Source organism: Arachis hypogaea, chromosome 4, assembly GCF_003086295.3.
Source record: "Arachis hypogaea cultivar Tifrunner chromosome 4, arahy.Tifrunner.gnm2.J5K5, whole genome shotgun sequence".
Lineage (NCBI taxonomy): Eukaryota > Viridiplantae > Streptophyta > Magnoliopsida > Fabales > Fabaceae > Arachis > Arachis hypogaea.
Window position 1 is genome coordinate 110,662,942 of NC_092039.1, and position 12,464 is coordinate 110,675,405.

A 12,464-nucleotide genomic window follows, 5' to 3' on the forward strand; every position below is an offset into this window, starting at 1 on the left:
TTCTTTTTGTGGCTGTCTTTTTTTATTCATTTGATATTAATTCTCTCTGTTTCAACTGCTACAATTAAGAAATCTTTTTCGACTATGAATATTGTGAAAAATAACTTAGAAACAAAATAAAAGATGAATTTCTTGTTAATTGTCTTTTAATTATATTGAAAAAAAATTACTGAAAAAATTGACACAAATTCCATTATCGGTGAATTTTATAATACGAAAAATCGACCACTTCGTTAGTAAAAAATATACACATATTTTTTTTACTTTAAAATATATTCTCTGTCGATATATTTTTGTAATACATCTTATATTATATAATTTTTTACATAATTTTTAATATTATATGCGTTATTGGTCCTCCCATAATATTATTTCTGGATCCATCCCTGCTGACTATCAAAATAGTAATAGCAATTGACTACCCTAATCTTGTAGGTTTTTGTCCTTTTCATTTTTTCTCATCAACTCAATGAAAATGAGGCATAAAAATTTAGAAGAAACTGTCTCCTCCAATTTGTCAATGTATGAGGTTCTAACTTCTAAACTTCATAATTTTTAGAGCAAAGGGTGGCAATACACAAATAATTTAAACACAAAGTTGAAGATATTGGCATATCACTATCGATATAACATATGAGTCACCGAGGGTAAAGCAAATATCTTATCTTGAAAAACTTTACCTTGAACTATTAAAAATAAATAAATAACATGTCTTTGTAGTACAAAATAGCAATTTTTAGTTTTTTACGCGCATTATGGGTAACAATGTCCAAAATGGGCGAGAACCAATTATATTAGAGTGAAAAAATAATTGAGATTTCGGTTAGAAATAATAGAGTAATATGAAGAAAGTAATTGTGTATTATTGAATAGTGTGGCAATGATTCAATAGATAAGGGTATATATAAGTGCTAGAAGCAAGAATTAAATCAATAAAAGTGTAGTATCCTATAATAAATATACATATATGTTAAATAAATATAACTGATGCTAACTGATTTTAATTGATTTTAATTATACTTTAATATTCTCTTAAAATTCAAATGGGAGCTAAGAATACTATATTGAGTTTGGATATTAGAGTCTGAAAACAAGTAGGGTAATGAAGCTTTGTGAAGATATCAACAGTCTGATCCAAAGTCCCAACAGCTATAAGACGAACAACATCAATAAGGAGACGTTGCTGGACAAAGTGGCAATCAATTTCAATATGTTTGGTGCGTTGGTGAAAAGCATCATTATAGGCAATCTGAATAGCACTGCGGTAATTCTCACAAAAAAACATCAGTCGGGGACGACTAAGAAGCACTCAAGCCTTCAAGAAGCTAATAAATCGAGACAACCTCAGCAGTAGTATCAGCAAGAGCATGATATTCATCTTCGATGCTCTATTGAGCAGTGAACGTTTGCTTCTTGACTCGCCAGGAAATGAGAGTCACCAAAAAAAATAATAACTAGTAGTAAAATGACGATAAGTGGGATCACCAGCCCAATCAGCATCAGAGTACGCTTGAAGGATTAAAGATGAATCGGCAGAAAAATGAAGGCTATGAAATAGAGTGCCTTTGATATAGTAAAGAATGCGAAAAACTGCCGCATAGTGAGTAGTATGAAGAGCTGACAAGAACTAGTTAAGAACATGAACTGGATAGGCAATGTCTGGTCGTGTGATAGTCAAGTAGATGAGACCTCCAATGAGCTATCGACAAAGAATAGGATTATCCAAGACATTGTCATCCATAGGAGTAAAGCGAACATTAGCCTCAAGAGGAGTAGACTCAGTGAGGCTATCTGTGATTTCGGCTCAAGCAAGAAGATCAGAAGCATACTTAACTTGAGAGAGATAGATACTGTCATCTGAGGATATGACTTCAAGGCCAAGAAAATAACTGAGAGAACCAAGATTCTTCATCTCAAAAGTGTAATGAAGAGATGCTTTAAGATTAGATATACCATCAACATCATCTCCAATAATGATCATGTCATCGACATACAAAAGTAGAAGAACAACCCTACACGTTCACTTTTACGAATAAAGAGAGCATTCTCATGGGGCTGCAAGTGAAACCGAAATTGCATATAGTGGTGCTAAACTTTTCAAACAATTCACGAGGAGCTTGCTTAAGACCATAAAGTGCCTTATGAAGCAGACTTTGCTATAAGGACATGGATATCCTAGGAGTGGTTTCATATAGACCTTCTTCTTCAAATTTTCATTGAGAAATGCATTCTTCACATCCATCTTACTAAGAGTCCATTTTTTTTACTACAGCAATGGCAAGGAGAGCGCGAATGGATGTGACACAAGCAACAGGAGCAAAAGTTTCTTCATAATCAATACCATATTCTTGCGTACATCCTTGAGCAACCAATCGTGCCTTATAACGGTCAATAGAATCATCAAAGTGAGTATTGATCTTGTATTCCCATCTACCATCCACAATTTCTTGATCAGAAGGAGGATCAACCAAGTCTCAAGTGTGTGCTTTTTCAAGTGTCTGGATTTCTTCCTGCATCGCTTGCTGTCAATTTGGATTTGTGGAGGCTTCTTGGAATGAATTAGGTTTGTGATGATGAAGAATAGTAGAAAAACAATGATAGTCAAAAAAAATAGGAGGTGAATTTCTTACCCTAGAAAAACGAGTGGAGGAAAGAGGCATGAAAGCAGGAGTAGGATCATCATCCGGTCTAGAGTCATCGGGAGATGGAGAAGGTAGAAGAGTAGGAGACTCGATAAGTTGAGTGGAGATAGAACCTGTAGTATCATCATTAGGAAAAAGATCAATTTGGGTGTTAGTGAAAAATAGGAACTGAGTAGAGGGAATAGACTCAAAAGAGGAGAAACTAGAGAACATGTGATGCTCCCAGAATACAATATGATGAGATATATGAATACGTCAAGAGATAGGATCCCAACAACGATAACCTTTATGTTCAGTGCCATAACCAAGAAAATAACACATGTGAGCCCGAGGTTCAAGTTTATTATGCTTATGAGGCTGAAGAAGGACAAAACATACGCAACCAAAAACACAAAGAGAGCTATAATCTGGAGAGGTATGATAAAGATGCTCAAAGAGAATAATGTTACCAAGGACAAAAGAAGGAAGTCTATTGATAGTATGGACAGTAGTGAGAACAGTTTCACCCCAAGTATGCTCAGGACATGAAGAAGAAACAAGCATAACACGAACAGAGTCAAGAATGTGACAATATTTACGTTCAGCTCTTCTATTTTGTTGAGAGGTACCAATACAAGAAAACTCATACAAAGTGCTCTGTTCAGCCAAAAAATTTAAAAGTTTGGAGTCACGATATTCATAGCATTATCGCGTCGAAAGACTTTAATGACCTTAGAAAAGTGAGTTTTAATCATAATAGTAAAGTTAATAGAAAGCTGAGGCAGCTCATGACGATTAGTCATCAAATAAACCCAAGTAAAACATGAAAAATCATCAATCAATACTACAAAGTATCGAGCCCCTCCCATAGAAGCAGTGGAAGCAAGGCTCCAAACATCAGAGTAAATAAGATCAAAAGGAGAGCAAGTAAGAGATGGATTATTATAAAAAGATAGTGTTGTTTGTTTTACAGTTTGACAAGAAATGTAATCAAAAGACTCTTGATTAACTTGACTTAAAACACCTTTAGACAGAAGATGAAGCAATTTTTCTAAGGAGCTGTTGGCAAGACGGCGATGCCACAGGTGAAGTGTAGATGGAGAAGAAACAGCACAGAGATTTGACGTAGAAGGAATGTGAAGATTCTCGAGGTCAAACAAACTTTTGACCTTACGTCCAGTCTCGAAGATTTATCACGTCTGACGATCCTGCACACGACAACCAAAAATAGAAAAATTGACATCGAAATCGAGATCAACAAGTTGACCAATAGAGATAAGATTAAAGTTTAATTTTAGAATAAAATAAGTGGTAGGGAGAGTAAGATTTGACTGTCAAATAAATTCCTTATGTGTTGCTTACAAGAGGAAACCATCAACAATGTTGACAGAAGGTGCATTTGTAGTGGTAGACAAAGACGAGAAAAGATGACGCAAAGGAGACATATGATGAAAGCATCCAGAATAAAAATACCATTTATAATTACTTGGAAGAGTAAAAATAGTAGCAGGGGTATTTCAAGAAAAGAGAAAAAGTTGCTTAAGAAGAGACTCAATGCTAGATGGAGAGACAGAAAGTGGGTTAAGAGAAGCAGAATTGGTGGATTCATTAAAAATAACAGCAGCAGTAGAAGCAGGCACATTCTTAGAGTAATTGGGACGAGAATGATACTTGTTCAGATCTGAACGTGGTGGGCGAGTAGGATAGGTAGTAATCAAGTGTCCAAAGAGCTTGCAATAATGACAGAATAGGTTTGGACAATTGTAGCTAATGTGACCTTTCTGGCATTTGCGATATTCAATAGAAGATAGTCTGAGAAGAGGTGCTCAAAACGGTTACAGTTTCGACAGAATTTACCCTTTCTATATGTGGTAACAAAGACATCTGATTTTTCCATAATAATAAATACAAAAATGAAAAAGAGGAAAAAATGCAAGATTGGAGCAAAAATTGAGGAAACAAAAGTCAAAATCGAAAAGATCTCACAAAAAAATCTTAGGATGGGTCCCATTATGTGTCACATCAGTGCACGTCAGCAAAGGATGACACGTGACGACGTGTGAGAGGAATAGGAAGACACGTTAGTGTTGAAGCGGATAGAAGTTGGCGCTCAGGTCAGGAAGCGGACCAGGCCGGGTTGACAGTGGGTCGGTTGGAGGCGCCATATCTGAACACATGTGATACTTCTGGGCTATTGATCCTGGGCGTGAATCCAATGGCGCTGGATGCGTCTGGAAGGAGGAAGATAAGCAAACGGACGGTGACCTTGAAGCGGCGCATGCCAGCGTGTTCGCTGGTTTTCGATGACGAGGCTGGACTCGTTGAACTCACAACGACGAGATGAAGACGGTGGTAAGGGCAGTGACAAACCAAAGCATCGGGAAAGGATTGAAAAACAAGCGCAAAAAAACACTACCGGAAAAAGAAAAACAAGGGGCTTTGAACTAATTTCATTGGAAAAAAAACTATGCTCTTGATACCGTGTTAGAAACAAGAGAGTAATCTAAAGAAAGTGATCGTGTATTATTAAGTGGTATGACAATGATTAAATATACAAGGGTGTATATAAGTGCTAGAGGAATTAAAGCAATAAAAACAAAATATCCTATAATAAATATACAAATGTACTAAATAAATATAATTAATGATAACTGATCTTAATTAATCCTAATTATACTCTAACCATTTCGATCAATCACAGCCAAGTAAATTGATATAAACTCAGTTAGTTTTATTGTTTTCTAGCTTCTAAATAATGAAAATTGACACTTCTCTTCATTGTATTGAAATCCAAATAATGGAATTCTTACTCGGTAACATTCCATCACATATTATATTTCAATTCATTCACCAGATTTATGGCCTCAAAACCACCAAGAGCATGAATCAGCTGACACAGTTGTTTTAATTTACTAAACTTTTTTTTTTGTCAACAATTTACTAAAGATTTAAATTCCAACCTTGAATATATATTTATATTGAACCTCTCAAGCTCAAAAAGATTACTTGACCACCATAGTGATTTGACCAAGAAGATTACCTTTAAGTTAGAAGAGACTTTGTACTTCATCCCCAAAAATATTGAAAATGAGACATAAATAAATCCCCTTAAGTTTTTCCATTTCTTCCCAAAAAATAAAATAAAATCAATTAAGAAGACTAATAGGAGATTAATACTTTTAATAAAATAAAAATAAACATTGACTAACATTGATTCAAATGCAAGCCAAATGTAAGATATAAAGAAAAATATTAATCACGTATCACTTCTCATCAATTAATAGTAAAGACATAAGAAAAAAAAGAAACAAAAGAAAAATTCAAGAGTTGCTACAAGTAGTTCCTAAAATTCCACATGAAAGAGGTGGATATATTGTTTTTCTTTATAAAGATTAATATAAAAAAAAAACAAAAAAGAAGAGGATAAAATGCGCATGAATCTATTATTTTAGATGTCATAAAATGTTCATCTCATTTATAGATAGCATATCATACGTGATATTATGATATTGGAAAATTTTCAAGTATACCAGTATTTCAGTAATTTTTAATCATTGATCTTAATTATAAAAAAAATACGGTTAAAAATTACTAAAATACTGATATACTTAAAAAGTTTCCTATGATATAGTATAGAACTTTAAGCTTGCACATTTTATGGTAGCTCAAGTAGTTAATGTTTATGTGATGCTAAACTTTTTTTTTTTTAATTGAGAAGTAATGTGTTGCAAAAAAAAATTAAAAAAAAAACACCACTTACCTCCCATTAGCCCTTGGGGCCAATCAAAATGCGGCGAAAGGAATCCAATCCTTTCGGACGTAGAAAAATGCTACATGACCAACAATTTTGTAATTTCAAAAACCCTAGAATTGTAATGTGATCTAAGATCTAAAAATATAGAAAGAAAAAATGTTCCTTGTCCATATCCATTAAACATGATGACCAAAATTTAGAACAATTATATAAACAAATACCACAATTTTTTTTTTCTTCCTATAATGGTACATGGTAAGATGTTCATCTGACAATGCATCATTCCAACTACCATTGCATATATCTCTTGGAAGAGAATACAAATGCTTGTGACAAAAACAACTAAAAAGAATCCATCCTATGCTAAAACTCATATAAATATTTAAAATACCATAGACTTCGACACATGTCACATGGCGACAACACTTGATCCTCTTGGACCTAAAATTTCACCCGTCGTCACCACCACTGCCGCTGCCGCCGCCGCCATCACCATCACATCACATGTATATATTCCACACTTCTCAAAAGTAACTAATGCAAGAATAAATCCAATGAATGTATCAAGTTTATAAGGGGAAAAAGTGGGGTTGGTTTGAACAAAACCTATTTTCAATACCCAACTATATATTTTTTGTTTTTTTTCTTTTTTGGTTTAAAAAAATCTTCATTCCAGCTTTGTCTCCTGTTGTTCAAGAAAGGTAAAAAGGTAGGGACAAAAGGGGGAGGAAAAACCACCATAACGCTAACCAGCAAGAATTGTTAGCCTATTTCTTCTTCTTATAGCTTCATTGATTGGACCTGCGACTCGACGACATTCTCAGCAACGAATAGCTGGAGGACCACAATAACCATCTACACCATCGACGATGACGACGGACACCCTTTTCAGCGACCTGTTTTCGCTCGTTTCATTCCGCTGGAATTGAAGGGAGACACGCTACCGCTTGGGCCAGGACTCTCTTCTCTGAAATTCGAATTCAGCATAGCTAATTCGCGCAACTGCTGTCTCTTAATGTAGTCCTGTGACTCATCCTGCACATTGGAAGTTAACATCCAAGATAAAGTGAAAAAAAATTATCCAAATGTGTGTCCTAAGACACTATCTTATACCTATATCCAACTCCAACCACATTTTTATGTATGTCAATATTTGCATTTGTGCCATGTCTCAACCACCAAATGTAGCGTTAGTGACTATAAATAAAGAGAAGGGGTTAGTTAAGGGTCTTTGATTATTTGTTGAGATTAGTACATTGGGAGAGTTTGAGACCGACGCTTATTCGACTTAGATTGTTACTGGTGATTTGACAATAGTATCTATTACTAATTCTAAAAATGTGACAGATATAAGAAATTAAGAATTCAAGAACTATGTCGGCGAGAGATCTCACAAGTGTCACTATGCTATTGTATTTTGGTTAACAAATAAAGCACTTTCTTGGGCATTCATACATTTTCAAATGCAACCCCACATATCCATGAAAATTAACAACCAAAATCACGAAATTGAGAATAAGTGATAAAGTGAATTGTTATATTCACTAGAGAATTCTTTTTAAAGCTTATAAATACGAGTGCATAGAAAAACAAAACGAAGCACATTAGCAGCTAGTTTGATACACATGACAGAGAAAGATGAAGTGGGATGGAACTTACCACAGGCTTGAGCAGTTCTTCAATGATTTCCTGAGCCTGCCTAAGTCTGATGTCAACAACATTAGCAGGCAAATCAGCCTCGATCAAAATGTGCAGCGGTTCATTGAGATGCTCATAGCCCGGTCTTCCTCGTAACTTCTCTTCCTTAAGATTGAAAGATTAATAAACTAAGTTACATTATGAAACACAAAAGTACACAAGTCTCTAAGAACTTTGCAACAAGACCTTAACGTTTAACATATGGCTTCATTACCTTGTCCGGATCCTTTATTGATCCTTTTCCTCTGATATACACGCGGCAACCTGTGGTTGCTTCAACCCGTTTCAAAGAATTTCCTCTAGGCCCCAGAAGTCTTCCAACAAAATTGAACTAATGCAATAAGAAGCAATGTATTTTTATTACTTCTAGTTCATATGACTTTCAATTCCAGAAGAAATGAAATATGTCTTATTAAGTAACCGAATTTGACTTTATACAGCTGAATTTTTTATTGGAACTTACATTGGGATATGTATCTACCGGAATTTCCAAGCGTAGGATTCTCTTGACAGTGTATGAACTAGGGCTTGCCGGTGCACCTTGCCAGTCCATCGTCATTCCAGGGGGTCCACATAATCTCTGCTTTGGTCAAAGTAATGTTATTACATAAAAATCAACAGTAAATTAACAAGGTAAGCAAGAACAAGTGATAAACTTTCCATCGTAATGCCAAACTTAACAAGCAGTAGATTGAAACCTTAAAGATAGGATGACATCCGAACCATTTCAAGCCTGTAAAGATTACATCACTTACCCCTCTTCCACCGTTAACATTTAGTTCATTCACAAACTTCAAATTCAATAACTTATGTGCTGAAATACTCAAACCTAAGACCTTGTTAGTTTCTACATTCATTTGTCTATATTCCTTTTGGTGTTCACATTATGCATGAATTTCAATTTTGTGCAGGCATTTATCTTTATGGGGGGTGTGTGTGTGTGTGTTATCAGGAACCCTTAATTACACAAATAGAAACACCCCTAGCACATGTTCCTGACATAATACAAAATACTTGCACGAGAAAACATATAAACCGTTGATATGTTAGACAATGAAAAGTAAAGGCATGTTTGTAAGATGAGAAAGTGATCATTAATCTCTTGGTTATATATTTTTATTCTCAATCTGAAAATAAAAGACTTTTACTTGGTTCAGCTGAAAATATTTTCAACATAAGCTTTTCCAGCAGCATTTTTGGTGAGCATTGACTTTATCCATAACTATGGAACAGTTGCTATCATGTCATTTTATTGGTTTGGGAGCTCTTTAGCAAAGATGCTATGCTTACTTTTCTATTTGGTATATACAGCCTGAGATGAATGCCAAATTCTCAAGGCCATTTCATCAACTTCTTTGTGGTGTTCAGATTATGGCTAACTGAAAGAACATCAACTTCTTTTGATATGGCCAAGTGCGAACCATACTTAGGTGCTCTTTTTTAGCATTATCTCTTTTAAGAGGATATCTTATCTTCGAAAACTCTTCTTGAAAAAAAAAGGGAAAAATACCACTTTTATAACAAGTAAATGTTGAATTTTGTTATAATATTAAAATTTCATCTGTAATATATGGGTATGGACCTCAGTAACTCGCTTTATCCGAAAGCTTAACACTCCTCAACTTCCAAGATCTTCCACCAACTTAGACTACTTAGTCTAGTTAGGCAATAGAAAAATTAAAACATATATATATATATATAGTTGAAAGTTGTGTCTTAACCTCACCCTATGGCTAACATTGCATTGCTATTGTGTGTGTGAATATATATATAAAATTCAAGAATGAGCACAATTAGCATCACAAAATCATGCAGCCAGTTATATACCTAACAAGGGTTGGCAGTGTCAATGTAACATAAAAGATGCTCAATATGACAATTTTCATTCTTCCCAAATCACAATCCAGAATTCAAAATCGTTAGAATATAGATAACGAAATCTTTGAAAAGTGCAATTTTCAAATTATATTAGCATTATGAAACTGATGATAAAAGCTCCAATATTGTAGCAAAACCAACATGAGCCTCTACTTGTACAAATGACATGCTCAAATAATATAAATATAATTTAAGGATATAAAGCATTCACCTCCTGCTGAAGACTATTCCATCCCCCTAACCCTGCCCCACTGACATTTGACATGAGGTTTGAAGAAGCCATAGGACTAGGACTTCTATGCCGCAATCTGTCAAAGTCGCCAAAACCTTGGTTGGACAACATTCCAGAAACTCTCAATATTTCTGCACATAGAGAAACACTGTAATGAGAAACCAATTCAAAAACTGTCGAAGAACACAAGTAACAAACGGAGAAGGAACTAAGATATTTTGCGATGAACAATATCGGATGAAGTCATATAGCTTCGCACACCGCAACGTTTATAAGGTCTAGCTCTCCTTTCCCTTTTATTTGCCACTATCGCTTTGTGGTATATCCTTGGATCAATTTATATAGATGTGAAAATTGTATAACAAGATAAATTAATCCAACGATGTAATGATAAGTGACAGTGATTGATAAAAGGTAACAAAGGAAGTAGGAGACTCTCAATTTGACAAGTCCTAAAATTCCTGCTTAGAAGAATCTCTAATGAAGTCAACCACCCCAATGCCAATGGCACCAGCAATAAAACATAAAATAATAAAGAAAATCCCGAGTCAGCACTCAGTCTCAGCAAGTAAGCAATGTTAGTTCCAAACATATAAAAGTCATGACAACACAGTTAAACTTAAAAAACACTTCAATCTCATGCTTTCAAAAGAGAATGCACTATATATATTCTAAACCAACCCAAATTATAAATACCATTGGAGACTTTGAGCATCACAAAAACTCATATCTTGCCCTCAAAATTACCATTATGCTGATATTTCATCAAAAAAATCAGAGAAAACCCAATGGGGATCCTTTATTGTAATTTTAAATTGCTTAATTATGCATTCCCCAACGGAAAAATCAGTGTTGAAGCTGCCACCACAAAGAAAGAGTGAAAAATCAGAGCAATACAATGTAATCAATTTTGAAGTTAGTGTCTAAAGAGATAAAACCCTTTTAAACAGAGGAAAACCTTATGTGACTCGATCTGCAACATAGAACATACCACAAGCTCAAAACAGCAAAAGAAATATAGCAATGAACAGAGAGGACAGATCCAGAAAAAGGAAGGTAAGAACCTTGATTCAACAATCTACTGCATATTGGAAGAACTTGCATGAAGGGTCCTAACTTCTGATGTTCTGCCAACAACTCTGATAAATACTGACTGCAAAAAATTAAAAATAAACAGCAACCCTTTATTTTTATCAATCAAAAAGTCCATAACTTTATGCAAAATCAAATTAAAAAATACAAAAAAAATAAGGAGATGGCATCAGAAAAATAGTTCAAGTTTGCATCTTTTTCACTACCCTAATTCAATTTTGATCTAAAAAACACAGAACAAAATTTGATTCACCATCGAAAACATAAAAATACACACCTATCAACATCTGGGGTGCTTCTAATCTGAGGAGAAGCAGCTCTGACAGGTGAGAAGTTTGGATTGTACAAGCCTGACATGGCTCTCACCTTTTTCGTTTTTTCTTTTCTTTTAAGATTGGAAGAGAACCAAACCTCAGAAAAAAAGTTGAAAAAAAAAAAGAAGGTTTAGTAGGTGTAGTTCTTGCAAAAGAAAAAGGAAAAACACAACACCATCAATAAAAGAGGGTTTCTGTAACAAATAAAAAAAAAAGAAAAAAAATGTGGACAAGTCTCTCTGAAATTTTAGAAAAAAACTAAAAAGGAAAAACAACAAAATATATGGCGTATTATTTAATATTATTTAATTTTTTTTATTTTAACTCTTTTATTTAATTACTTATGTATATATTTTTCTTTTTCTTGTCACAGGGCTGTGTTACGAAAATATGGAATAAGAACAAAAGGAAATAATGATAAAAAATAATTCATACTATTATGAAAAGTTGAAGACAGAGCACTAAGAAGGGAAGTGGGTCTCCGTTTTAGGAAACTGCGGCATGTGCATCTCAATTTTAAGGTTAAAAATGACTGATTTTGTGGTTGTGAAAAAAAAAAATTTCACAGTAGCCATGGTTTCGGTTGTTGAATGCAGTAAAACCCTGAAAGTCAAGTCACAAAGAAGTTGAGGTCAGAGGTGGTCCTTTCTCTTTATTATTGAATTAATGAGTTACACTATTTTTTTATTTTTTAATTATATTTGTGTGAAACTATTTTAATTTGTTTTTTTTTTAATTGAACTTTTTATTATTCTTATTAAGATTTCCTTTTAAAAAAAAGGTGAAACTACTTTTAGATTTACTAAAAAACTATTACTTAAAAGTTTGCTTAGGATAAATAAATATTGTATCTCTATTAAACAAAAAATATTATA

The 12,464-nt window shown here is 34.0% G+C and overlaps 1 protein-coding gene across 1 annotated transcript; it reads right to left on the bottom strand.

The window, feature by feature from the left end:
* Positions 1-6,519: 6,519 nt before the first annotated feature.
* LOC112797259 (KH domain-containing protein At2g38610) lies at positions 6,520-12,087 on the bottom strand. Its single transcript, XM_025840106.3, has 7 exons — positions 11,553-12,087; positions 11,248-11,336; positions 10,163-10,314; positions 8,537-8,653; positions 8,288-8,404; positions 8,035-8,178; positions 6,520-7,410 (listed from the first exon to the last, which is right to left on the bottom strand). Exons 1-7 carry the CDS (start codon positions 11,630-11,632, stop codon positions 7,264-7,266), a joined length of 846 nt encoding a protein of 281 aa, XP_025695891.1. The 5' UTR covers positions 11,633-12,087; the 3' UTR covers positions 6,520-7,263.
* Positions 12,088-12,464: the final 377 nt, after the last annotated feature.